The sequence below is a fragment of the Varanus komodoensis genome, unplaced genomic scaffold (genome assembly GCF_004798865.1).
Source record: "Varanus komodoensis strain SLA01 unplaced genomic scaffold, ASM479886v1 scaffold7_3, whole genome shotgun sequence".
NCBI classification, from domain to species: domain Eukaryota; kingdom Metazoa; phylum Chordata; class Lepidosauria; order Squamata; family Varanidae; genus Varanus; species Varanus komodoensis.
In genome coordinates this window covers 25,471,010-25,494,299 of record NW_025336480.1, presented here as the reverse complement: position 1 = coordinate 25,494,299, position 23,290 = coordinate 25,471,010, and the positions used below count along the sequence as shown (strand labels likewise).

Sequence of the window (23,290 nt, the reverse complement as noted above, 5' to 3'; positions counted from 1 at the left end):
TCAAAACATGTGGCAAGAACCAGGCTAGGGAAGGCTGCTCTACATCAATATGCCAGACAAAGGCCTCAGTCTGACCCAAGATTGCATAGTGTATGGTTTTATATCCAGTGACTGGTCATAGGAGTCTAGCCTCTTCTCAGTCACAAGTGTTTGTGACACAGGGATCAACCATCAAGATTTTTTTGAGACCAAATATTTGGCACAGAGAAAACAGAACGAAGAAATGAAGATGCAGCCAGCAAACCATAACTCATATGGTGTACACAGGGTAAACTGAAACCAGTGAGTTTATTTAAATCAGATTCTTTGATTTAAAGAGACTTCTGATTTTTAAAAAAAAAACATTAAAAATATGTTTCACTGAAAAGTTTTAATTAAATCTCACCACAAACATACTAAGTCTACACTTAGTTTCATGAAAGTGAAGTCATCTCCCAAACATGGGCATTAATTTATTTTTCATCTCATGAAAGTGACGCTGTCCACTTAACTATCAGCAACTGCTATTTGAACGTTCTTGGCTTACATTATCACTGAGTAAATTAAGACGTGAAAAGGCACAGGCTAAATAGGATTGATTTTCTGTGTTGCATGGTGGTCTAGATTGGTCAAGCAAGCTAAGCTAGTAGATCCGGACAGACAATATAGCAGGGTGACTAAAAATACCTTCCCAAAACATTGCCCTTCTTATTGGATATTTGCTGCTCAGTAACTATCAACTCTTGCTCTAACCTATCAGTCGTGGCCATTTTATTTGTTTACCACTTTGTTTTTTTGTGAGAGCAATAATGCGACAGGATGGAGTGAAGCATAAAAGAGCAACAATGAAAGGAGAAAGATTAACAAAATTGTGCATCTTCCTGTGTTTTCATACCAAGGCTGAAATCATAAGCAAGTAAGCACCATTGAACTCAATGAAATTTATTTGTGAAAGCATGTATAGGATTGTGCTGCTTAATGTGAAACAGTCATGGGTGCTGGTCATAAGACAGTCCCTACAGGGAAATGTTTAAAAGACCTGCTTTCTATAAGTAAAAGAAAACATGCAAAATAGATACAGTGAACCAAAACTATAAATTAACATGGCTTAATGGTAAGGTCTGCACCATTGCTCATAAAATATGAAAACATTCCAGTGCGAAACTTAATTCAAATCAATGGTTTAAATTCCTTTGATTTAAATCAACCTACTCTTGTGGCACACCTGCCAGATCACTACCTGCTCTTTGCCACTGCAGCAGGGCAGTGTTTCAGCTCATCCTGTGATCATGAGACAGACACGGTGCATGCTGAACCACCTGCAGGGACCTGAACTGACGCCACTTACAGCTAAGAAACAAATAGCTTCCATAGTCAGTGAAATATCCAGAAGACATATTAACATACAGGAACACAGACAAGGTTCTATGAAAATGCAAGAATAACTATTTCCCAGCCTGCAAGCGACCAAAGCTGGGACCAGAAGGGAAATGAGATCCACTCATGAGATGGGCACTTTTTATTTTAAACCGAGTGAGTAGGCCAAAATCAGATGGGTTTTGTGCTCATTTATCTTTGTTTTAACTGGTGAATCTGAAATTACAATTTTGTTTACACAATCACTGAGGGAACTCAATGAAACTAACAGGCTAATAGTGATTTAAGAGCAGCTGGATTATTCAGCAACAGTGTGATGTGGCAAGGATTCTGCCAGTCACTGAAATATTTTGTACTCAAAGACTACCAATAGTTGTAGGGCAATTTTTTCCTCAATTCAAACATAAATTAAAATTTTTAATGTTTTACAGTATTTTAAAGTCACTCCTGGCAACTTACAAAACTCAGGATTATCATTAAGTAAACATTATGCTAATTAAGAGCATCACACAAGCACTCAACAGGTTAACACTTTAAAGAAACAGGAACCTGACAGTAATTATGTCTAGTGTACCACTAACTCAACACTTCACCAAGCAGAGTAAAACCTAACAGTGAGGTAATATGGTAATCTTGCTTCTATGTTATTAAAAATAGAATCTAACACTGTCATATGGAGATTCCCCCCTCCCCCATATGGACATTCTATGTAGCAAATGGAATAAGTTAATATCGTCCCATCTTGTTTTGTTGCACTTCTGGCAATTATCAGTTTAGCTACAGCTTATTCTTAGCAGTTAAAGTGATTAAGCTATAAATCTCACAGTTTGTAGAATATCTGTGCTTTAGCAGCAAAGGATAAAAAGAAATAGTTATGGGCAGGGCAGAGACCAAGAAACTGCAAAGTATTATTGTCCAGAACAGTCTGTGAATGTAGTAACCATGTTTCCTCGACGCTGTGTGACAGTTCTGCAGTGCTTACTAGATCCATGGAATTTATTTTCAGTTCTCATTGTGTGCCTCTGAGCATTGTCAAACTCACTAAATGAAAACATTTTCTCCATGTCTTCAAACATGTCATCAAACATTCCTGCTCCTCCAAATGAAAATTCTGGGAAAGAACGTCTTTGCCGGGTACTTGTCTGCTGATGATTCTGGAAGTGATTTTCAAAATGTTTCTTTGACTGCGTGTTGCCATTACGACCAAAAAAGTCGAAGTCTTTAAACAAGTCATCAAAATTGAAATTAAATGGATGTTGGAAAGTGTTTCTTCGCCCTTCTACATGGCCAAATTGGTCATATTCTCTTCGTTTATTTTCATCAGACAATGTTTCATAAGCTGTAAAAGCAATGCAAGAAACACATTTTAATCCTTATGTTAACACATACTGACAAGGGGAATGGATTTAGTTCAGTCAAGCATGTACATTCACATGCATGTTCAGTTCTCAGTCATTTCAGGTCAAATTTTCAGGCCAGATATCAGAAAATATTTCCTCACTGTCAATACAACAGTGTCTAGAGAGGCTATGAGCTCTCCCACACTAGAGACATTCAAGGAAAAACTGAATAGTCATCTGAGTGAGATGGTGAAAACTGGTGCCGTGCAACAGCAGGGGGTTTGACCGATGGCCTTCATGGCCCGTTTCAGCTCTACTATTCTATGAAATTCTCCCCACTAACAGGACTGGGAAGTGGCAGAGAATAACTATGACACTCTTGATGCAGGCTACACAGAAATAGAAAGCTACTTCATACCAGCTCAGACCTTTGGTTAATCTAGCTCTCACTGATTCTGGACAGATCAGCAGGAGCTCTCCTGGGTTCTAGTCAGTAACTTTCCCAACCACACGAACAACTTTAGCATGCAAAGACTATTTTCTACCACTGAATTGTAGTCCTTCCAGGCAGTTCCATTTAAAATTCTCAGGAAATACTAAAAATAATTTAAGAAACTGATTTTGGCTGCAATCCTGTACACATTTATCTGGGACTTAGCTTGCTTTCTGAGTATATATAGGCCTGTACCCTTTGAAAACATGTAACAGAGCCTCCTTATGTTAAAGTTTATTCATTAGACTCCTTAAAAGTCTAACTAATAAAAACTACACCAATATGGCACAACAGAAATGTATTAATTTGGGAATTCTAGCTGCTAAGACAGAGCACACTATATTTTCCTAGTCATGCTCTTCTATATTAATTTCTAATAAAATCTAATTTAAAAAGGCTAACCCTTCTCCTGGTTAGTCCATTTACTCTTGCAAGTTCACTTCCAAAGATGATCAGAATGAGCTCTTTACAAAATGTCTAAGCCTTTCTCAATTTCCACCTTAAAACTCCCTGCTCTGATCACTCTTTCATTTTTTAAAATTCAGCCTTTAGACTTAATTTTACTATAAACTACTGTTTACTGCCCACTCAAGAAGACAATCATGCTAGGAAAAGCTGAAGGCAGATTAAGTACAGCAAGACCTAACATGAGATGAACGGACTCCATAAAAGAAGAATTTACAAGCGCTGAGCAGGGCTGTCGTGGACAGGACACTGGGGGGGGGGGGAGGCTTTCATTCGCAGGGTCACCATAAGTTGGAGACAATTTGACAGCACATAACAACAACTTTTACTGCAGGAAATCACCTTGAGAGGGCATTGTCCTAAAGGGCAGGATATAAATGTCAATAGTTATAAAGGGGTAGTTATACAAGTTTCCAAAGGTAACTGAAAAGACACTACAAGTATATGGTAGATGAATCTTTATTCCCTGAAGTACAGAGTAAAGATTCATATTCCTCTGTTACTAGTTCCCTTGAGCTTTAAGAGGTTACAGATATACAATTCCTTACACAAGTAACTACATATCTGTATCTGAAAAATGCAGGTGATTTTACAAATCAGATATCTAGCCTTGTTCTCTCCTCATTTATTCAATCAGTACTGGATATAATTTAATAAGATTTAACTTACCTTCTGCAATTTCCCGGAATTTTGCTTCTGCCCCAGGACTTTTATTTTTGTCTGGGTGGTATTTCATTGCTAATTTATGAAATGCCTTCTTGATCTGACGATCAGATGCATTTTTGGGAATGCCTAGAACATCATAATAACTCTCTGCAGCCAGGATCAATTCTGTTATCATCAAAATACAAAGTGCGAATATGAAGACAGACTGTGTAGTTGCCATTGTAAGATTCCTGGGAAGAAGAAAAAAATCAGTTATTATTTTACCATATAGAAGTCTTGCTACTCTACTACATACTCAATTTAAAATATGTGGGGGGAAATAGTTTCAAGTCTTTACTTTAGGGAATTCCTACACTTAACAGCTTTCTAGTATCCACAAATGTGTGCCACTTTCCTTCCAAACCTTGCATTTAGCTCCCGCAAATCAGATACAAAAAGCAGCCCTTTTCAGAATAATGTTTTTTTAGATGGATAGTTTTTTTTTGTGATAGTAATTTAATTTTACTATATGACTACATTAAATATCGAGCCAAATGTTTAGATTACTATCACTGGAATCCATGGGAATTGTGCTTCCTTTTGGTAGAATTATACTGATGTTTCTATGAATTGTTTATGTATGGTTTTCATCAAATAGGTTTTATTTTTAGGATATATACTTATATTTGTATTAATAAAAGTATCATTATGGAAAAGATCTGGCAGACTTAAAGGATGGAGGTATCACCTAATTAGTGTTTACTGGGAGACATGATTTTCCATTCCCACTTGAAATGGACAACATGCTCCCATTCAATTAAAAGGTGATATTTGGAAAACATTTCTTGGAAAGTGTCCTATAGGAGTAAGTTTAGAAACTGTGCAGGTTAAAAAATTTTTAAAAACTAGGTGTATTTTCTGTTGAAACATATTTTCTGCTCTCCTTTGTCTTTATTCAGGATTCTCATGGTACATGCATTTTTTCCTTCTTCAATTTTTTATGGTAAGCGTATAACTATTTCTGAGTGAAAAAAGAGAATAAGGTTTCTCTTCCCATAGGACTACACCACTCAGGAACATTACTTGACTCTTGATCTGCCCCTGGAAGGAAAATGTTGCCTGAAGGTGTCTGAGTAATCTGCACCTCTGTCACCATGCAACAACTCCTCCCTTCTGAAGGGAGATCTGGAAGGTGTCAGCAAGAGGATGTTGCTGGTGAGAACCTCCCAATTATGGAATGTTTTTACCACTGAGGTCCAGCTCATGTCATCCTTCTAGCACCAGGTTAAGAGAATCCTGTACTCCCACATATTTAACAGCACAGAATAGGTTTTTAATGTCAAATGTTTGTTAGGTCCTAATATATTACTGAAACTTTTATTTAGCACTTTTAAATTGTTTTTAAACTTTGAATGTGAACATTTTTTATGTTTGTTTTGTGAACTTCCTGAAGAGCTTTGGCTATTCAGTATAAACAAATTAATGAATGAATATGGACTAAAAAGTGAGAATGCACATCTCTTAAGGCTAGCAGCTCTCCTTGTAAACCAAGTTTACCTGCTGTTTCACTGAACTTTCTTCTGATGTTTATTAAAATATAGAATAGCTGAAACCTGATTCACAAGATAGGAAGTATTATAATAAAACTGTTTTCTTGGTTTAAAGAAAACCCTGCCTGCCAACAACATAAAAGAAACTGAATAGAACTGTTATGACCACTCTTGCTACCTGTTGCATCTGGTTCCCCGCCCGCCCCGCTGCATCCTTTCATAACAAACCAATTAAAAACTAATTATACTTTGAAAAAGATGCGAGAGGCAGTAGTGGTTTGTTGTTTTTTCATTTTCATGTTATTCCCCCCCCCCTCGCTTTAGTTGTATATTTGTCGTCCAAAAATCAAAGGTGATGGTAAATAAAGAGTATATTAAGAGAGCCTTATTTTAGGGTTAATGAGTGTGAAAGCAACTGGAAAGAGTTGTTTTTAGTTAGCTTGCCTTTGCTCTCAAGGCATCAAAATTCACCACCTATGACTTCTGGGGAGAGAGATTCTAATGAAATTGTTATAGACCACTTTGTGCCCACCAGATAAGGCAAGATATAAAAGCACAATTAGTTAAAAACAAAGCTATCTGCTTTTCATAGCTACCAACTCCCACTGCAGCCTCTGTTCTCTATAGTTGAGAACACTTGCACAGATATTCATCATCTCATAACACTGGTAATTACAACTGCAGTTTGTACACAGGCATGCATCCCTACCAATACTGCTTTTATACATTACATATGCAAATTATCACACATGCCTGAACATGCCTGTTTTGTATCTTATTCCCAGAAAGAAGACCACAGAAGGAGAGACTTGGAAACAAACAAGTTGGTTCATAGTCAACACTCTTAGAGCTTTGTGCCCTCTCCTCCCCACTGTTCTTTTCTGTTAGGCCCTTCTAGGAGACCAGAGCTCTGACAGATCCACTGGAAAAAGACTATAGCTATAAAAATACAGCAGTCTTTTTTACTTGAAGTGTTTGCTCTTTATTTTCAAAGTTCAAAGAGTACCACAGTATAATGCATGAATGAAGAAGGCAACTGCATAAAAGATTGAGTCATAAAACATCCTATTCTGCTTCTACTTCATAAAGCTAAACTGTGATGTAACAGAAAAGCTGACAGGAATAAGCAGCAGTCGCTACTTGAGCATAAAAGAGTCATAACAATTTAGTTCAAATGTGCCACAAGACCTTAAAAAAAAGGTCCTAGCTGCAGACATCTAAACCAGGGTTGGGCAAAACATGCCTATGAAAATGAAAGTAAATTGTTCATACATAGGGTCAGATCCAGTGTTAATTGCTTAGAACAGGCTCTTTGAATTAATAGTTACTGAAAATTAAGTTTGCTTATTTCAAGAGGTCTGCCCTCAGTATGAGTGAAGCAGGATACAACATACACACTCACTCTACACCTTTCCTCAGCAGGAATTCAAGGTAGTGTAGAAGGGTTCCCTTCCCCAACATTTTATCCTCATATCCACTCTGAGCTAAGATAACTGCTTTTAAAGTAATAAATAACTTTTTTCCCTAATCCTATATATGGGCTTCTCTTAGTTCTGCAGTCCCACGAGAAAATATCCAGTTGGACTAAGTCTGTCATTCATCTAGACATCAGAATGAGTTCTGTGGAGTGTATAATTGGCAACTTCTCCACTGTGTATGAAGAGGTGCAGGGGGCATTTGTTGCCAGGAATGGTTTAAATGGTTTTTATTAGTTTTGGATGACTCAGCAGCTGTGGTCCAATTTGGATGACCCAGCCAGCCCATGCCTTGGTTAGATTACTGCATTGCAATGTCAAGCCATACTTAATGGTTTGGAATCTTCAACTGGTACAGAATGCAGCAGTTAGATGCTTGTGGATACTTGGTCCTCAGATCACATTAGTCTGTATCAGTTACACTGGCTGCCTATTAGTTTTTGGGTGAATTCAAGGTGCCTGTAAAAGCCCTAAATGCTTTTTGACTATATTACTTGAATGTCCAGCTATTTTACTATGCACCTGTTGAAGTATTAAGATCAACTTTAGAGGCCCTACTTTGTGGCCCACCAGTGAGAGCCATTAAGCTGATAGGTAGTAGTGACAGGGATTTCCCAGCAATGGTCTGACAGCTTTGAAACTCTCTCCACAGGGAGGTGAAGATACAACTTTCCTAGTTTATTTCACTATACTACACTACTAACAAGATGCGACTCCATACACAGCAGTTTGTAAGCAACTACACACAAATCCCCTTCAACTTTCCTCTGTGTAAGAAACTGGGGAGAGACAGAGCAGAGTCCAGCAATGACAGATATGTAAGTGGTGCTATCAGTCTGGATCATTGAGTGTTACTGATTGATAACATCCTTGCAGAACAGAAAAACCAAGAAGATAGGGTGTGACATCAAGTAATAGCTAAGTATTGCATGCATATGTAATTAAGCATATAGTAAACAAAGTGGCTCAGGCATGTTCAACTATATGGGACTGCTGGAACATTCAAGAGAAGTTGTGCCAAAACTTCCTTCACCTTCTAAACTTCATATCTCAGAGCCAACTTTTAAAGTTTAAGAATCTCAACCAGTCACCAATTAAAACATGATTTCATTTGACCCACTACTTGTGAACACATTCAGTGCTGCTTTCTCTCACTGATCAGCAACTATGTGTCCTTACACAGATAATTTGGGGGGGGGGGTAGGAAAGCCCCAGCCTTGAATAAGATTCTCTCTTTAAAACGCAATACATAAATAGCCAAAAGCCCCCTTACAGCTGAAACAGAACCTGTTTCCTGCCACAGAAATCCAAGCCAGCTTCTGCTCCTCTCATGTATATCATCACTTTTATATCCAAGGTCCTTCCCCCATCCCAGCTTTCCTCTTTTACCAAAAGTAAATGCTCCTCAAAAGTACATAGCCCTTCCCACTAATTTTTGCTCTGATAAGAGTCCTTCTGGAATACATAACATTCCAACAAAGGAAGCTGCCTCCAAGCACACACAGAATGCTACTCTTGTCAATGTGCAGCGGTCGTGGCCTAACCTCCCGCTCCTGCCAGACTTAGAATTAAAGGGGAAGGAAAAGCTGCTCCAAGGCAGATGCCACCGCCAGAAAGGCCAGTGAGGCACGACGAAAGCAGCGCTGACCCAGGACCAAGAAAACTTGAGTTCATAATCACAGTGGATGAGTCACTAAGCCAGTGGATGTCACAGAGCTCTTGGGAGGTGGGACGCCCTGGGTTTGTTACACATTCTCACGGCAACTTGCACTGAAGGAGGAGTTAAAAAACAAAAACCTTCTCAAGGAAAGACAAAACTAGTCCTACTTTATGGAAACCCACTTCATTTAACAACTGACCCTGTAGTGACTGAGGGGCGCCCCGAAACTAACGGTTTAACTTACTTAGAATAGGAAATGAATGGGCCCTAAACTAAAACTGCACATAACGCAAAGGGGTTCCTTGCGCCTACATCCCCCCGCTCCCGCTGTTGAAGAAGCCTCGCCCTTTGCCTCTCAGCCCTGCCCCTTTCTCCTCAGAGGGACCAGGGGTCCCCCAACCGGGGAGGCAGTTCTGGGGAGGCCGCCTAAGACGCGCCTGGCCGACGGCGCCCCCACCCACCCTCACTCACCAGCCGCTGTCGTCGGGGAGCCGCTTTGCTGCCTGCGAAGCTTCCCTTATACTGCCGTCAAGAGGCGCGGCGCGAGGAACAAGGGCGACGGTCCTCCACGAAGCGCTCCCCGATTGGCCACGCGGCGTCACGCGGCCGTCCGCTTCGGCGCACGTGGAAGGCTGTTGTTGCCCCGCGCGGGTGACGAGACGATTAACTGACTGACGCCGCCAAACGGAGCGCCCCTTCCGGCTATGGGGGGAGGGTCAAGCGCTCGCGGAAGCGGAAGTGCGTCGTATTGGTCACCCTTCGGGCGCATTCTAGGATTGCTCGCCTCGGCGGAGCGCCTGCTATGCCTCGGTACTGTGCAGCCACCTGTTGCAGGAACCGAGCGGGACAGAGCGCCCGCGATCAGCGCAAGCTCAGCTTCTACCCGTGAGTGCCTCGGTCAGGAAGGCCGAAGGGATGCCCTTGTCCCTCCTCCCAGCCCTCATATAATGTCAGGTTGACTGGGAAAAGGTCCCATAAATTGGGGAGGGGGGGAGTTCTCTTTCAGGTGAGCGTGCTTATTCAGGAGAAGCCCGTATGGCTTCACAAAGAGCTTCGGGATGCTCTGCAAACAAAAAAGGACACGCATGGGAAGTGGAAAGAAGGCCAGGCTACAAGGGCGGAATAAAGACGGGTAGCACGGAATTGCAGGGATGGCTAAAGCTAGGAATGAACTTAGGCTAGCAAGGGATGCTAAATGCACCAGAAGAGCCTTCTGATATGTCCAGAGGAAAGAAATGGGTTCAGCTACTCAGAGTGGATGGCAAAATGATAACACATTACGAAGAAAAAGAAGTGCTCAGGTACTGCTTTGGCTACGTCTTTTTTTTTTTTTTAATTGGGTAACCTCCCTGTGTGGGAATGCTGTGGACACAATCCATCTTTGGCAAAGGTTTTAACAGAGTGCCCCATGATACCTGATTAACAAGCTAGCTAAAAGCGGGCTAGATGGAAAAATGATCAGGTTGATCTACAGTTGGCTACAGAATTGGATTGAAGAGTACTCATCAATGACACCTTCTCAAACTGGGGAGAGGTAACAGGGTTTTGCAGGGGTCAATCCTGGTCCCAGTGCTCTTTTATATTTTTATTAATGATCTTGTTGAGAAAGTGCAGGGAACAGTTAGCAAATTTGCAGATGGCACAGAACTGGGTGGGATAGCTAATACCCTGAAAGACAAAAATAAGATTCAAGGTGATCTTGATAGGTTGGAGTGCTGGGCTGAAAACAACAGAATGAAATTCGATAGGGACAAAGGCCAAGTACTGCACTTCAGGGAGAAAAACCAAATGCATCACCACAAGATGAGGGATACTTGGCTCAACAATACTGCAAGTGAGAAGGATCTTGAAGTGGTTGTAGAACACAAACTAAATATGGGCCAACAATGCAATGTAGCTGCAAAAAGGGCAAATGCTATTTTAGGCTGCATTAATAGAAGTATCACTTCAAATCCTGTGAGGGACTAGTTTCCCTATACCCAGCACTAGTCAGACCTCATCTAGAGTATTGTGTCCAGTTCTGGGTACCACAGTTTAAGAAAGATGCAGACAAGCTAGAAAGTGTTCAGAGGAGGGCAGCAAGGATGTTCCAGGACTGGGAACAAAGCCCTATGAGAAGAGATTGAAAGACTTGGTTATGTTTAGCCTTGAGAATTGAATACTGAGAGGAGATATGATAGCACTCTTCAAATACTTGAAAGGCTGTCACAAAGAGGAAGGACGGGATCTCTTCTTGATCATCTCAGAGTGCATGACATGTTACAAGAAGCTCAAGTTACAAGAAGCCAGAACTGCTAGATATCAGGAAAACCTTCCTGACTGTTGAAGCAGTATGACAATGGAGCCAATTACCTAGGGAGGTTGTGGGCTCTCACACTGGAGGCATTTGAGATGCAACTGGACAACCATCTTGGAGGGATGGTTTAACTTGAGTCCTGCGCTGAGCAGGGGTTGGACCTGATGGCCCGCTCACCCATACGGATTCTACTGTTCTATGAGTCTTCCTATATTTTCCTGGAATGAAGCACCAGAGATACGAAGGGGGCTCACACTCTAGGGCAGTGTGCAGGGGATGGGTCCCATAGTTGTGATAGAATAAATTAGCTTTCCCCAGTCTGGTGCCCTCCAGATATGTTGGATTACAGCCTCTACCTTTTCTGATCATTGGCCTTGTTAGCTTATCAGAGCTGAAGTCCAACACATATGAAGAACATTAGCAACAGTTGGAGCTGCAGCAAATGCACCTTTTCTATATGCCTTTTAAATGTGAAAGCCAGATCCTTTGCATTTCTTCTTATGCATCCATACACCTTACTATGAATGTATTACTCAGGTGTTAGGTTAGGAGTTACTGTGTGAGATGTGGATCATGTCTGTAATTATATCTAGTATATTATAGAAGACAAGCTGCTCAGGAGCATCAGTACAGATGCAAAGAAGTCACCAGAAAACAATGGTTTTCTTCCCCAAAGTTTATTAGGTGCATTCAGAGTCCAACTGCATTTACAACCCTCTGCCCATTTCAAGAGTCAGTATGATGAAGTGGTTAGAGTACCAAATAGAATTTGAGAGGCCTGGCTTCAGATCCTCAGTCAGTCATGAAAGTCACTGGATGATCTACCTCTCTGCCTATCCTATTTAGTGGAATTGTTGTAAGGATAAAATTGGTTTGGAGGGGAGCCGCACCATGGTCAGTGAAGTAAAATATAGCAGGTTGGTTAGGGTTGCCAGAACAAATGAGTAACTTTCATTTCCCTTTCTGCAAAAAGTGATTAACAAGCAAGCCACAAAATACAAGTCCTGCTGCTAGTTCCATTACATGTTTGCTTGGCAGGACATAAGCCCAGAGACTACAAAATTATCATTTGAATCAGCAGCCTCAAAAAATATGGATTTTCCTACTAGATGTATTTCAGGAAGTATTTGGCTTCAGTGCGATGTTATCATAGTATAATTAATATTCATATTCATGATACTAGTGTAAAATTGATGTTCTGGGCACAAAGGAAATCCCAACATAAATGGGGCTTTCCAAAGTTCAGTCCTAGAACCCATTTCGTCTGGCAGGGATGAGGCCAGAAAGATAAACAGAACAACAGAGCACATTTAAATTTCATTTTCTTTGCCACTAGGCAACTTGCATCCACTCAAGAAAGCATAGACAGTTCTTCTGACAGTAAGATTTCTATGTTGTTTTGTTCCTTGAAACTTTCCTAGTGGCTATCATGAGTTTGACTCTGTCCAGTAAGTATAAAGCTTCCAGGAAACTTACGTAGTTTTATAGCATATGTAAGCCATCCTAAATAATAAAAAATAGCTACAATTATTTTAATAGTCTTTAAAATGGCACAAGGTTCTTTGTCTATGTTTTTCAAGTAAACCAAAACCAATACCCAGAGAAAATCTATAGCCTCGGTATAAAGGTATTGGGAAATGACAGGCAAAGTGAGTGGACCAATTGCAAGGCATTCTGGCATCTGGCCCTCAGGAGCAGGAGTCACTCTGTGTCTGGAGTCAGAAGTTTTTCGGAAATGGACGGGAAGTTTCAGGTTGGATTGAACTTTTTGCATGGGTAGATGCTTATCTCACATCTCAAAGCATGCCACATGAATTTGTGCTGCTTTGTAACTTGTAGAGCTGTAATAAAAGGACTGTGCTCTGAAGTTTCATTTGAGTCTGCTGGAGTGAAAAAGAGGGAGGGATATCGCTGATGGCAATATCAAAGTTCTTTGGTAATGATGTTGAAAGAATAGCTATTGAAATAGAATCCTGATATTTCAGTAGATCTTTTTAATATAAACCAATCAATATGAATGCAGAGCCTATGACAAATTGCAGAAGTAATTCACAGGCATAAAAATTGCACAAACTATTGTTAAATATACCCTGTTCTTCGGTAGGAAATTTCCAGAATTTGTTAGCTGTTTCAACACAAATGAAAAATAAGTGAACATTCACAACAGTTGCACAAAAAGCAGTTGCATTTATTGATTGATTGATTGATTTATAATATTTATATGCCATCCTTTCGCAAAAGCCTATGTTAATGTCAGGTGAAAGAAGTAGACATAAAAAAACCTTTGAAACTCTGGTTTCACCTGTTGCTACCATAGAAAATAGCTGACTTTCCTCTGGTTTTGGTGGCATTCAGAAGAGACTGTGGGATAGATCTTAATTCATGGGCAGATTCATGTAAGTGGAAAAAGTTTCTGAGATACTTCTAAGCCACTCAATAGCTTGACAGATCAATACCAACTCTTTGAATTGTGGTGATGATATCACTTGGCTGAGGAATTATACAACTCATTTAATTTTTAAGAGAACTCTCACGCTTACTGGTTTTTAGTAAGCTTGCTAACACCACAGATGCACAGGAATGCCAAAATGTTACAGGCAGAACATGAGCTGAAACATAACATACTGGGGTTTTTTTACAAATCTTTTGTCACAGATTTCCTCTTCATGATAAAGAAAGATTGGAGAAATGGTTACGAAATATGAAATGTGGCACGTGGACTCCCAGTAAGCATCAGGTCCTCTGCAGTGACCATTTTACACCAGATTCTCTTGATGTGCGGTGGGGTATTCGATATTTGAAAACAAGTGCAGTGCCAACTATTTTTTCATCATCTGATAATCAGGTAACGCATTGCAAATTAGAAATGCCATATGATTCTTGCCCCACAATGACATGGCAAGTATTTCCGTTGACTTCAATGGGCTTGGTATTAGAGTCATTCCTGAATTGTTCATGGACCTCCCTTGCTTATGGGGGTGGTGGGGGAGTAAGAAGGAGAGAAAGGAGGTTTCCACTTTGCTGATTTGATTTGGTCCCAATTATCCAGTGCAGTGTTGCAGTTAAGCTGAAATTTTACAAAAGCCCCATCTGCAACAATCAGTGGATTGGATTTTCCAGAAAAAATTCCATTGGCCTAAATCATTGGGATCCAGTATAGCATATTTGACATATATTTAATAAACTAAAAAAAGATATGGCAAGTTGATTTTACACACTGTATAAATATTTGATTTTTTATTTTTTTATTTTTTTGCCAGTAGCTAAGAAGTTGTTGAACTGAAATACCTGGACAAGGGGAAAATTTAGTAAAGTGGGCCTACTATAATTTAAATGTCACAGAAAACTTATGTAAAGCTTTACTGGGAAATCATTTTATGACATGGCAACTCATGCCTGCAGAGCTCTAAGTATGTGCACTTCTTGGGCCTTGTCATCTGAAAACAGTTACTTACAACATCAGTTTTAGATTTGACCAGGATTGTTTTAATGTTGAAAATAAAATAATCCTGGAGAGATGCCTCAAAATTATTTGTTAGGGTAGATCCAGATTCACATTGGATTGATGGCAGATGGGAGAGGACTTCCCTGCTCACTGCTTCCCATAGCAACCTCTCAGCCCCTTGCAAATGGTGCAGAGTCATGCAGCTGTTAGGGTGGATCCCCATGAATCAGGCAAGCGAGTTCCCCTCCTTATGGGAGGCAGATTCTGGGTCAAATCCTGAATGCGTGAATTGTCTATCATAGGGGGAAGGTTAATAATGGACCCTGCTTAAACTCAGTTTGAATAGCACAATTGTGGTAATGAATTTAAGGCTGCAGGCCTATGCGCAGAAGGAGTAAGCCCTTTTTACCCAGAGGTAAGTCCCATTGTGGCCAATATGCATAGGATAGGACTGCATAACAGAAAGAATTACTATGCAATGTGTAACACTCAGGGGCATTTTAATCAAGTGGAACATTTCTCCTCTTAGGAAAAGGGACTTTCCCAGAAAAAAATGCAGGAGAGAAGAACAGAAGATGCTAAAGAAAGGAACAAGAGTGTAGCAACTACATCTCTTAAATCTTGTTCACCAAAGAGAATTATAATTGAAGAAAGCCTATACCGAAAAGCACTTTGTACAACTCCCAGCAAGTCTTCAGGAAAGGAAGAACTACTTCAGAATATAGTAAAAGCTGAAAATAACATTGCATATCCAAATAACATAGTTAAGCAATATATGGAGCAAGCAAGATCTGTGTTAGTAGCAGCTGATGTGGAAAATACAGGAACTGCTGATTTGAACACCCCAGAAAATAGTTCTACTAACTCTGTAGAGAACCCCTTCCATAGTACAACCACAATTTTGCAAACTTCCGTTCATGATCTTCATTTGTGTCTTGATCATGTCTCAGATTCAGAAACTACAGTTTTACAGGCTACTCATCCTGAACACTTGGAGTCCTCTCTGGAAATTAACAATGTCACTGTACCAATTCCAGATCTTCCATCTGATCGTTCGAACACTCATATTGCAGACTGTTCAGTGGAAGTACAACAAACTGATGAAAATTCTGTGTTACTCCAAACTGTGTCACAAGCTTTAGAAGAGTTCAGTGGAAATAAAGAGTCTGTTATTACCATTATAGTTCCTTCTGAGGGTCCTAGAACTCCCTTGTTGTTAGAGGGTTCATTCCTACCCACAGAACAGGAATTGAACGTAGAAATTGAAAACTCTATGTGTATCACCAGTGGCAGTGGCATTGAAGTGCTACAAACTGAACATTCATACTGCAGGCAAGACACAGACAAGGAACAACTCTGGCAAAAAATTGCAAAGCTGCACTCCAAAATAGCACTTTTAGAAGTACAGGAGAGAAAGACTTTAAGCAGACTCAAATCCCTAGAAGCACTTATTGCAAAACTGAAGCAGGAAAATCTCCTTTCTGAAGAAAAGCTGAAAATAGTTGAAAACTGTTTCACAACATTTGAAGTTACAATGATACAATAAAAGCTTTAAATTGATTTTTTTCAGTTGATTACTCCATACTTCTCCAGAGACACCTACTTTTTAATTAATGGCTTGGCTCCAGATTTGTATGCAGTGGAATTCCACTAATTGAACTGCCAGGGAGTGGAAGTGGGACCATCTTCACAGACTTCCCCTTTCCTCTGCAGCTACCTTTGCTCTCCCCTAAGGAATCTGCTCTGGAGCAGCATAGGCAGCAGCACAGAGGGCTGCACAGGCAAGGAAAAATCAGTGTCAATGACATTCCCACTCCCCCTTGCAGCAGGAGACTCCACTAAATCTGGGTCATTTCTGCACATCAGACCTTTCCATTTATGGAGCAGCATGTCCAGAGCCAACCCAATGTTATGCGTGATTGCTCTGCAGCATGCAGAGTGCGTTCAACAGGGCACACTCTTCAATCATTGTGTGTGGGATTACAGCAATGAAGCATCAGACTTTGCAATTTACTTGAAGGTGCACTGAGTTCCTTATTACTCCTGAGGAAGTGTACATAGGACAGTAACTTCAACATTCTAGTGGTTTCAAGGCTGCAAACTCACTTCCTCAGCTTGATGGTGTTACATTAATATTGCAATTCTAGGTATGTTTACTTGGAAATAATTCCACAGCACTCTACAGGATCCGTTATGCACTTAAGATTGCAGCCCACTTCTATTTGTTTTAGTGGATCTTAGCATCTACTTAACCCATGTGGAACCAAGGGTGGGGCTGACTTGCTCCCTAACCCATTGCACCCAAATAAAGGGTTAAGAGCCGGATGCGATACTGGCCTGGTTCACATGTACCAGCAAGCCACCATGGGTGAATTTCCCTGTGGGATTTGCTGTTCTGCATTTCTTGTTATGGGCAAATCTGGTGAGGGTGGGTTGCTGAGGTGGTTAACAAGTCCCCCAGAACCCAAAGCCTGTTCAAGCGTTGTCAGCGACTTGTTAAGCACCCCAATAGCCTGCTCTCACTAGGTTTGCACATAAAGCGGTGCAGCACACCCCCACGACAGCCTGAATTTTCAAGTAGCACTGGTTACTTCAACAAAAGCCCCGTGGAGAAACTCACCCACAGTAACTTGTTACGTGCAAACTCGCTCAATTTGTCTTCAGTTAATGTTTTCTCCCAAGCATGTATCAGTCAAGTTTTATTGTCTGTGGCCCATGGCTATAGATCAACTGCCTGCCTCACTCTAATGGCAGGGCTACCCAGCCCTGTGTGGTTGCCCATTGCCTAGCTAGCCTTGCTATGGACAGAGTATGCTGGTGGCATCCAAGCACCGTACCAGTAAGCAACCTGTTGCTTTGCTTGGAGCTGACTAAGGAGGTGCATCTTCAGTGCCCGATAATGACAGACAAGGACAAGGACCCCCTTTTACACACTTGATCACCTTAAACACTGTGTCCAAGTAGCTTCCAAGTGTGCAATGAATACTTCCACTGGTTTTCAAGTGTGTGGACTTCGCCTGGGGTAGGGAGCGGGGGGAGGGCAGTGCAGGGGATCAGCAATAGGATCTCTCGCCCTGACAACTTGCTTGTGGACATCCTGTAGAAAGCCAGTTGGCCACTTCATGCCAGAATGCTGGACTAGAAAATGCTTTCATCTGCTCCTTCCTATATATACTATAAAATGTGCAGGTTTGGGCCTGGAAACCCTCTAGTGCAGGGGTGGACAACTTTGGCCATCCAGATGTTTGAGCCTATAATTCACATCACCCCATAGTAGCATAGTCAGTGGCTAAGGCTGATGGCTGTTGTAACTCCAGTTTTGGCCTACAACACCCAGCATCCCTAACCACTGTCTATGCGAGGTGTATGTGTGCTGTGCTGGGAGTTACAGGCCCAAATATCTTGAGAGGCAGAAGTTGCCTTCCTGTAGCATATAGCATAGCAAATGCAAGTTGGGAGGAAGGAATAGCTGTCCTTTAACACTTCCGTGCACCTGAAACATTACATGTATAGGATCTCTTAGGCTTCTGGTTATCCAGTGCCTTGCCAGACTTCTGGCAGCAGGGCGGGAGAAGCAACAAATGTGATTTTCACCTCCACCTTCTACTTGCAAAATTTCCCCCTAGGTGGGCCTTTGAGCCCACTCCAGGGGCCCAGCCAGGCTGGAGAGGGCATAGGATTTCTTGTATCCTTCCCCCTGCCCTCCCACTGGGTGCTTGGGATGTGGCTGGTTCCATTCTTTTCATAACACCTGCAAGGGGATGAGGGAGGAGGATCCCCAAATAAGGGTCCAAAGTTGTGGCAGTGTCTGTAGCCTGTAGACGTGAGCAGTTCTATAATTCCCCAGATGCTCTCCTAGTGACCAGAGGATCGCTCTGCCCAACAGTTGGTTAAAAAAAGTAATTTTTATGTTCTCCTTTATTTTAAGAATTGATCTTTGGAAGTTTTGTTATTTGATACTGTATAATATATGTGCAATTCTGGGTCTGGGTGTTTTTAAGCAGTGGTGTGTTCACATAATGTTAACATGGTAACCACACAGCATGATATTTTACCTTGTGTCCTATGTTGACACATTCACATGTTTTCTATGCATGTATGATTTCCATGCTTCTCCATCTTCCCTCCAAGCGGCAGTGTGCACCACTCCTTCCTACTTTGCCTGCCTTTCCCACACTTGCCTGTTTATTTACTTATTGGATTTATTTCCTGTTTTTTTCTTACACTGAACTCAAGGCAGCTTACATCATTCTCTTCCACCTGCTCTGTCTTATCCCCACAAGAACTCTGTTGGGCTGAGAGTCTGAGACTGGCTCAAAGTCACCCAGTGGGCTCCATGGCCGAGCGGGGACCAGAACCCAGGTCGCCTGAGTCCCCGTCCTGCACTCTTAACCACTACACCGCACTGGCTGTCTCTGGCTGGCCCACCTGCTCCCCTGGCCATGGCCCCAGCCAGTTGCTCCTGCTTTTGCTTGGTTTTGTTGGCTGCTCAGTGAAGCAACAGCCTACTTGCTAGAGCAGCACCGTTGCTGCAGGGTAGCACAGCAGGAGAACTCGCTGCTGCCGCCACATGCCATGCCCATGCATAAGCACACCCACCCCTCTACCCCATCCCTGCATGTGTGTCCAGACTCACACATGCTGCCAGTGGCTGCCACACACACACACACACACACACCGTGGGTATCCACACTGGCAGCCAGGTCAGGAATGGAGGGATTGCATCCTGCCAGGCAGACTTTCCCGATGGTGCCAGGACTGTGACCTTCAAGATGTCTGGGCATCTGCCTGGGAAAGGTTGCTGGATGGCTGGCAGGACAGTGTGGTAGGGGACTGCAGGCTTGCAGGGGGTCCTGAGGATTGTCCAGGACAAAATGGGAGCAGGGCTGAGGGCGGGAGACACGGGCTCTGTGGGGTGCTAGTCCTGTTGGTCAAGTCCCATGTGCTGTGCCCAGGAAGAAGCCCAAGCATGGGGCCACTTCAAAGCATCACTCTAGTTGAGGGCAGCGACCAGGCCGAGTTGCCTCTGTGGACGCTGCTGCTGGAGGTTGGTAGGGAGTGTGGAGGCTGCCAATCAGAGTGCAGCTGCCAGCAACTCAGCAGTTGCTAGGCTGAATAGTAAACCGCCATGAGAGTCTCTGGAACAGCGTTCCCCAACCTTGTGCCTTCCAGACACATTGGGACTGCAGCACCCAGAATGTCCAGTCAATGGCTCTGTTGGATAGGAATTCTGGGAGTTGCGGTCCAAATGCCGCTGAAGGCTGCCAGGTTGGGGAAGGCTGCTCTAGAATAAATAGAAAAGTCTTAAATGTATAAATGGGTTAACAAAAAATGGAGATTGGCGCATCCGCTGCAGCCATGGCCTCTCTTGCTGCCAAATTTGCTAGTGGAAATGCAAAAACCATGCAAAACATTACTGGAGTCACATGCAAGGGCAAGTAATGGTGATGCTTGGAGACCTTAAAACACCATTGATTCTCCATGGGGTTTTATGGTAACCAAATGGACTGCATTTTGCCATCAATGCAGAATTCACACATAACCACAAGTCCTGCCTGCGCAATTTCCAGTTGTCGTTATGTGTGAATACGGCCAGTGTGTTCCCATTGGTAGGCTCTGAAGACTAAATCAGTTAATTGAAAACATTGCCTGCTTCTTTCTGCAGAAGATGCTGTCAGGTGTGCCAGGCTCAAAGGAAGCTGATCTTTGTATAAATGAACAAGAAGCTGGAAGTGGTTTGAGCTTTAGAGAACAGCCAGGACTGTGACCTTCAAGATGCACTAGCCTCCTCCCCAGAGCAGACAATAGAGAGTCTTGTGGCACTCTAAAGGTAATCATTTTATTATCACATAAGATACCTCGCAAAAGCTTATACTATGTGCATTTGTTCATCTTCAATGTGACATGAGACTCGGTGTTGTTTTTGCTGCAGCAGACTAACACAATTGCCTCTCTCCAAAACTGATCTGGTCCTGAGCTCTCCTTTTTAATGTAATTCACATTAATAATATGTGATGCCCCAGGCCAATGCTCAGAAAAAAGGAAAATGAGCCACTTACAGTGTTACAAATTACATTTTGGGCAGTTAAACTGCTTGGTACACTTAATGATCATTTATTGCTATGTAAAAGCACAGTGGGCATGAAGGTTAAACAGTGTCTCACCAATTGGTCTGAATGAAAGTATTGACTAGCCTGCACTAATTAGGACTACATAATAGTGTGACATTTTAATGATACCTCTGGTTGTTTGAACAGATGCCTTTACTTATACGTGGCAGATAATTTAGGCATTTTAAGACTTAATTCCCTTTAACTAATGCCCATTGTCCAGATCCTTGGCCCGATGAGCTTGTGATCCCCAGGTGACGAGACCTTGAGTGCTGCACCAGGATGGTTACCTCCCAGGCTTGATGCCTTAGCGAAGAACTCTCATCAGCTGCATTCTTCTAAGAACAAAGAAGCCCCCCTCCCCCTCCCCTTTCTTTTTTTGGTAATTTGTGCATTCTGAAATATTCCTACAAGTATAGGCAGCTATTAGTGCATGTGCAGTCATACGATCTTATTTATGAGAATAATATTTTTAAAAAGGTTAAAGAGATATTCCTGGTGCATTCCCTTTTATTTGTGTAAATAGAAATACATAGAAACCTTTGAAGATCACAATGCTTCTGGTCATATAAGACTGTGCAGAGAGAGAGAGAGGAATCTTGTATACTAGAGGTATGGTTTTGATATTTGGTTATTGTTAGGGGATATTATTCTTTTCAGAATGGATTTATGCTTTTCTGAGGTACCATTTTATTTTATTTTATTAAAAGCTTTTCTAACCTGTGCACCACTAGCATCTCAGAACAGCTTACAATAAAAAAAACAAATGGAATAAAACAAAACATCACAGCATCCAACAATTTGAAATAATAAAAGTCCAGTTAAAAGCACTTAAACATTAAAATGATGGGAAAATAAAAAGCAGTTTGCCTGACACTAAAAACAATATAATGTTGGCTCCAAGGAAACCTCTCTGGGGAGCATATTCCATAGTCTGCTATTATATTACTGCTATCTGCAAAACTCTTTGCCTAAACAAATGTTCTTACTCTATTGTTCAGTTTAAGAGATGTTCAAGAGGAATTAGACTTCCTTTATTAAGATTTGGTGTGCCACTAATCTTGGGAAATGAGCAAGATTCCCTTTGCCCATGCTGTATTACAAATACTTCATCATGCTTTCTGCAGAAGCAGTTTTGCCACAGTCAAAAGCACTAGCTAGCCTCAAAACAATCAAAGCACAGAATATGACCCAAGCACATCTTTTAAAAGCATCAGGAGCTTTCCATCTCCCTGAGACTTCTTTCCAGGAAGGGAGATTTGTGCAAAAACAACACACTGTTGCAGGTCAAGCAGATGCCAGATTGCCTGGTGTGTGTGAATTGCAACTCTGAGACTTGCAAAAAGGCAAGACGCTTTGATACTCCTCGGAACTGGCAGCAAGGAAAGAGAAAGGCTCAGCAGCACTAATGCCAGCACCAGAGCTGCTTGGGCAGATTACTTGCTCAGCTGCCTATCAGGTCTGCAAATGCTCTGCACATGTGCTGAGGAGGCATGCCTTCATGAGTGGGTCCTCCCCACTTGCCTCCTTCCATCAAAACAGCATGAGGTGAGCAATGGGTTGACATCCCAGTAATTCAGCACAGTGCTGCGTTCCCACTGCGGGTCTGAATGACAACCCAAGGCTGTGGTTAAAGAAATGCTGATCTTCAAAACTTTCCTACTCTGTAAGTTTCCTGACAAGTTGCAAGTCTACCAGAAGAATGCTAGCATTTCAAATAACCTTGAATGTCTCTATCAGTGCTCAGGGCTGAAAAAGGATTAGACACTTGCACATTTAATATTTCTGTACAATGGCTTGTCTGTTCCAGAACAGAATTTCCCATAAGATATGTTCACATACTGAGTGGATACACAAAGAAGATATTTGCAGTACTATAGGCCAAAAATACAGGATGGCTTTTGAGATTTCACATCCCTGAACAAAAGATTCTGAAGGCCAGGTAAACAAGCTACCATACTGAACTCCATCAGAAGCTCTGGATATGAATTATGAATCTTTGTAAGCCACATTCTTGAGGTCACTTATGGAACAAAATGATTAAAAGTGCTTATGTATTCACTTAAAATTAGTTTAGGCCTTAGGCTGCCCTTAAAGGATGGGACTCTCTCAAGGCTTTGCACAAGATAAAAAGCATTCAAAAGAGATGCAGCAAAAATTCAGCAATTTACAAAGCTGAATGACATTGCATCAGATCTGATTAGCTGACTTCAGATATTTACTAGAATGGCCTTCCCAAATTCTCCACTTTATTTGTGGGCATAAAAATTGGAAGGACTTATATCATCTAATATACTCTGTAGCAAAATTGACTTTTCCAACAGTTGTGGGAGAGGAAGAAAGCAACTTTCAAGGCAATTTTGCTTCTAATATATACTACATTAATTATATTGCTAATTTACATGGATGGTTCAGAAGTAGTAGTAGACTAAAAAAGGATGGCTGGAAGAACTAA

General features: G+C 41.6%; 2 protein-coding genes across 3 annotated transcripts; one reads left to right on the top strand and one right to left on the bottom strand.

Annotated features, from left to right (window-relative positions):
• Positions 1 to 905: 905 nt before the first annotated feature.
• Positions 906 to 9,579, bottom strand: DNAJB9 (DnaJ heat shock protein family (Hsp40) member B9). The gene is made up of 3 exons (XM_044454554.1): positions 9,456 to 9,579; positions 4,324 to 4,550; positions 906 to 2,695 (listed from the first exon to the last, which is right to left on the bottom strand). Exons 2-3 carry the CDS (start codon positions 4,538 to 4,540, stop codon positions 2,265 to 2,267), a joined length of 648 nt encoding a protein of 215 aa, XP_044310489.1. The 5' UTR covers positions 4,541 to 4,550; positions 9,456 to 9,579; the 3' UTR covers positions 906 to 2,264.
• Positions 9,580 to 9,726: 147 nt separating this feature from the next.
• Positions 9,727 to 16,285, top strand: THAP5 (THAP domain containing 5). 2 transcript variants are annotated; one of them, XM_044454630.1, is made up of 3 exons: positions 9,727 to 9,869; positions 13,936 to 14,125; positions 15,255 to 16,285. In XM_044454630.1, the coding sequence occupies exons 1-3, from the start codon at positions 9,787 to 9,789 to the stop codon at positions 16,269 to 16,271; spliced, it is 1,290 nt and encodes a 429-aa protein (XP_044310565.1). In that variant the 5' UTR covers positions 9,727 to 9,786; the 3' UTR covers positions 16,272 to 16,285. The 2 variants fall into 2 exon arrangements, with proteins under 2 accessions (XP_044310565.1, XP_044310563.1); XM_044454628.1 differs by having other exon boundaries at positions 9,750 to 10,285.
• Positions 16,286 to 23,290: the final 7,005 nt, after the last annotated feature.

Coding starts and splice junctions, on each gene's coding strand:
- DNAJB9 (XM_044454554.1), bottom strand. CDS start 4,540: ATGGCAACTACACAGTCTGTCTTCATATTCGCACTTTGTATTTTGATG. Junction 2,696..4,323: donor ATTCCGGGAAATTGCAGAAG/GTAAGTTAAATC, acceptor TTGCTTTTACAG/CTTATGAAACATTGTCTGAT.
- THAP5 (XM_044454628.1), top strand. CDS start 10,173: ATGCTAAATGCACCAGAAGAGCCTTCTGATATGTCCAGAGGAAAGAAA. Junction 10,286..13,935: donor GAAGAAAAAGAAGTGCTCAG/GTACTGCTTTGG, acceptor CTTTTGTCACAG/ATTTCCTCTTCATGATAAAG. Junction 14,126..15,254: donor TTTCATCATCTGATAATCAG/GTAACGCATTGC, acceptor TTCTCCTCTTAG/GAAAAGGGACTTTCCCAGAA.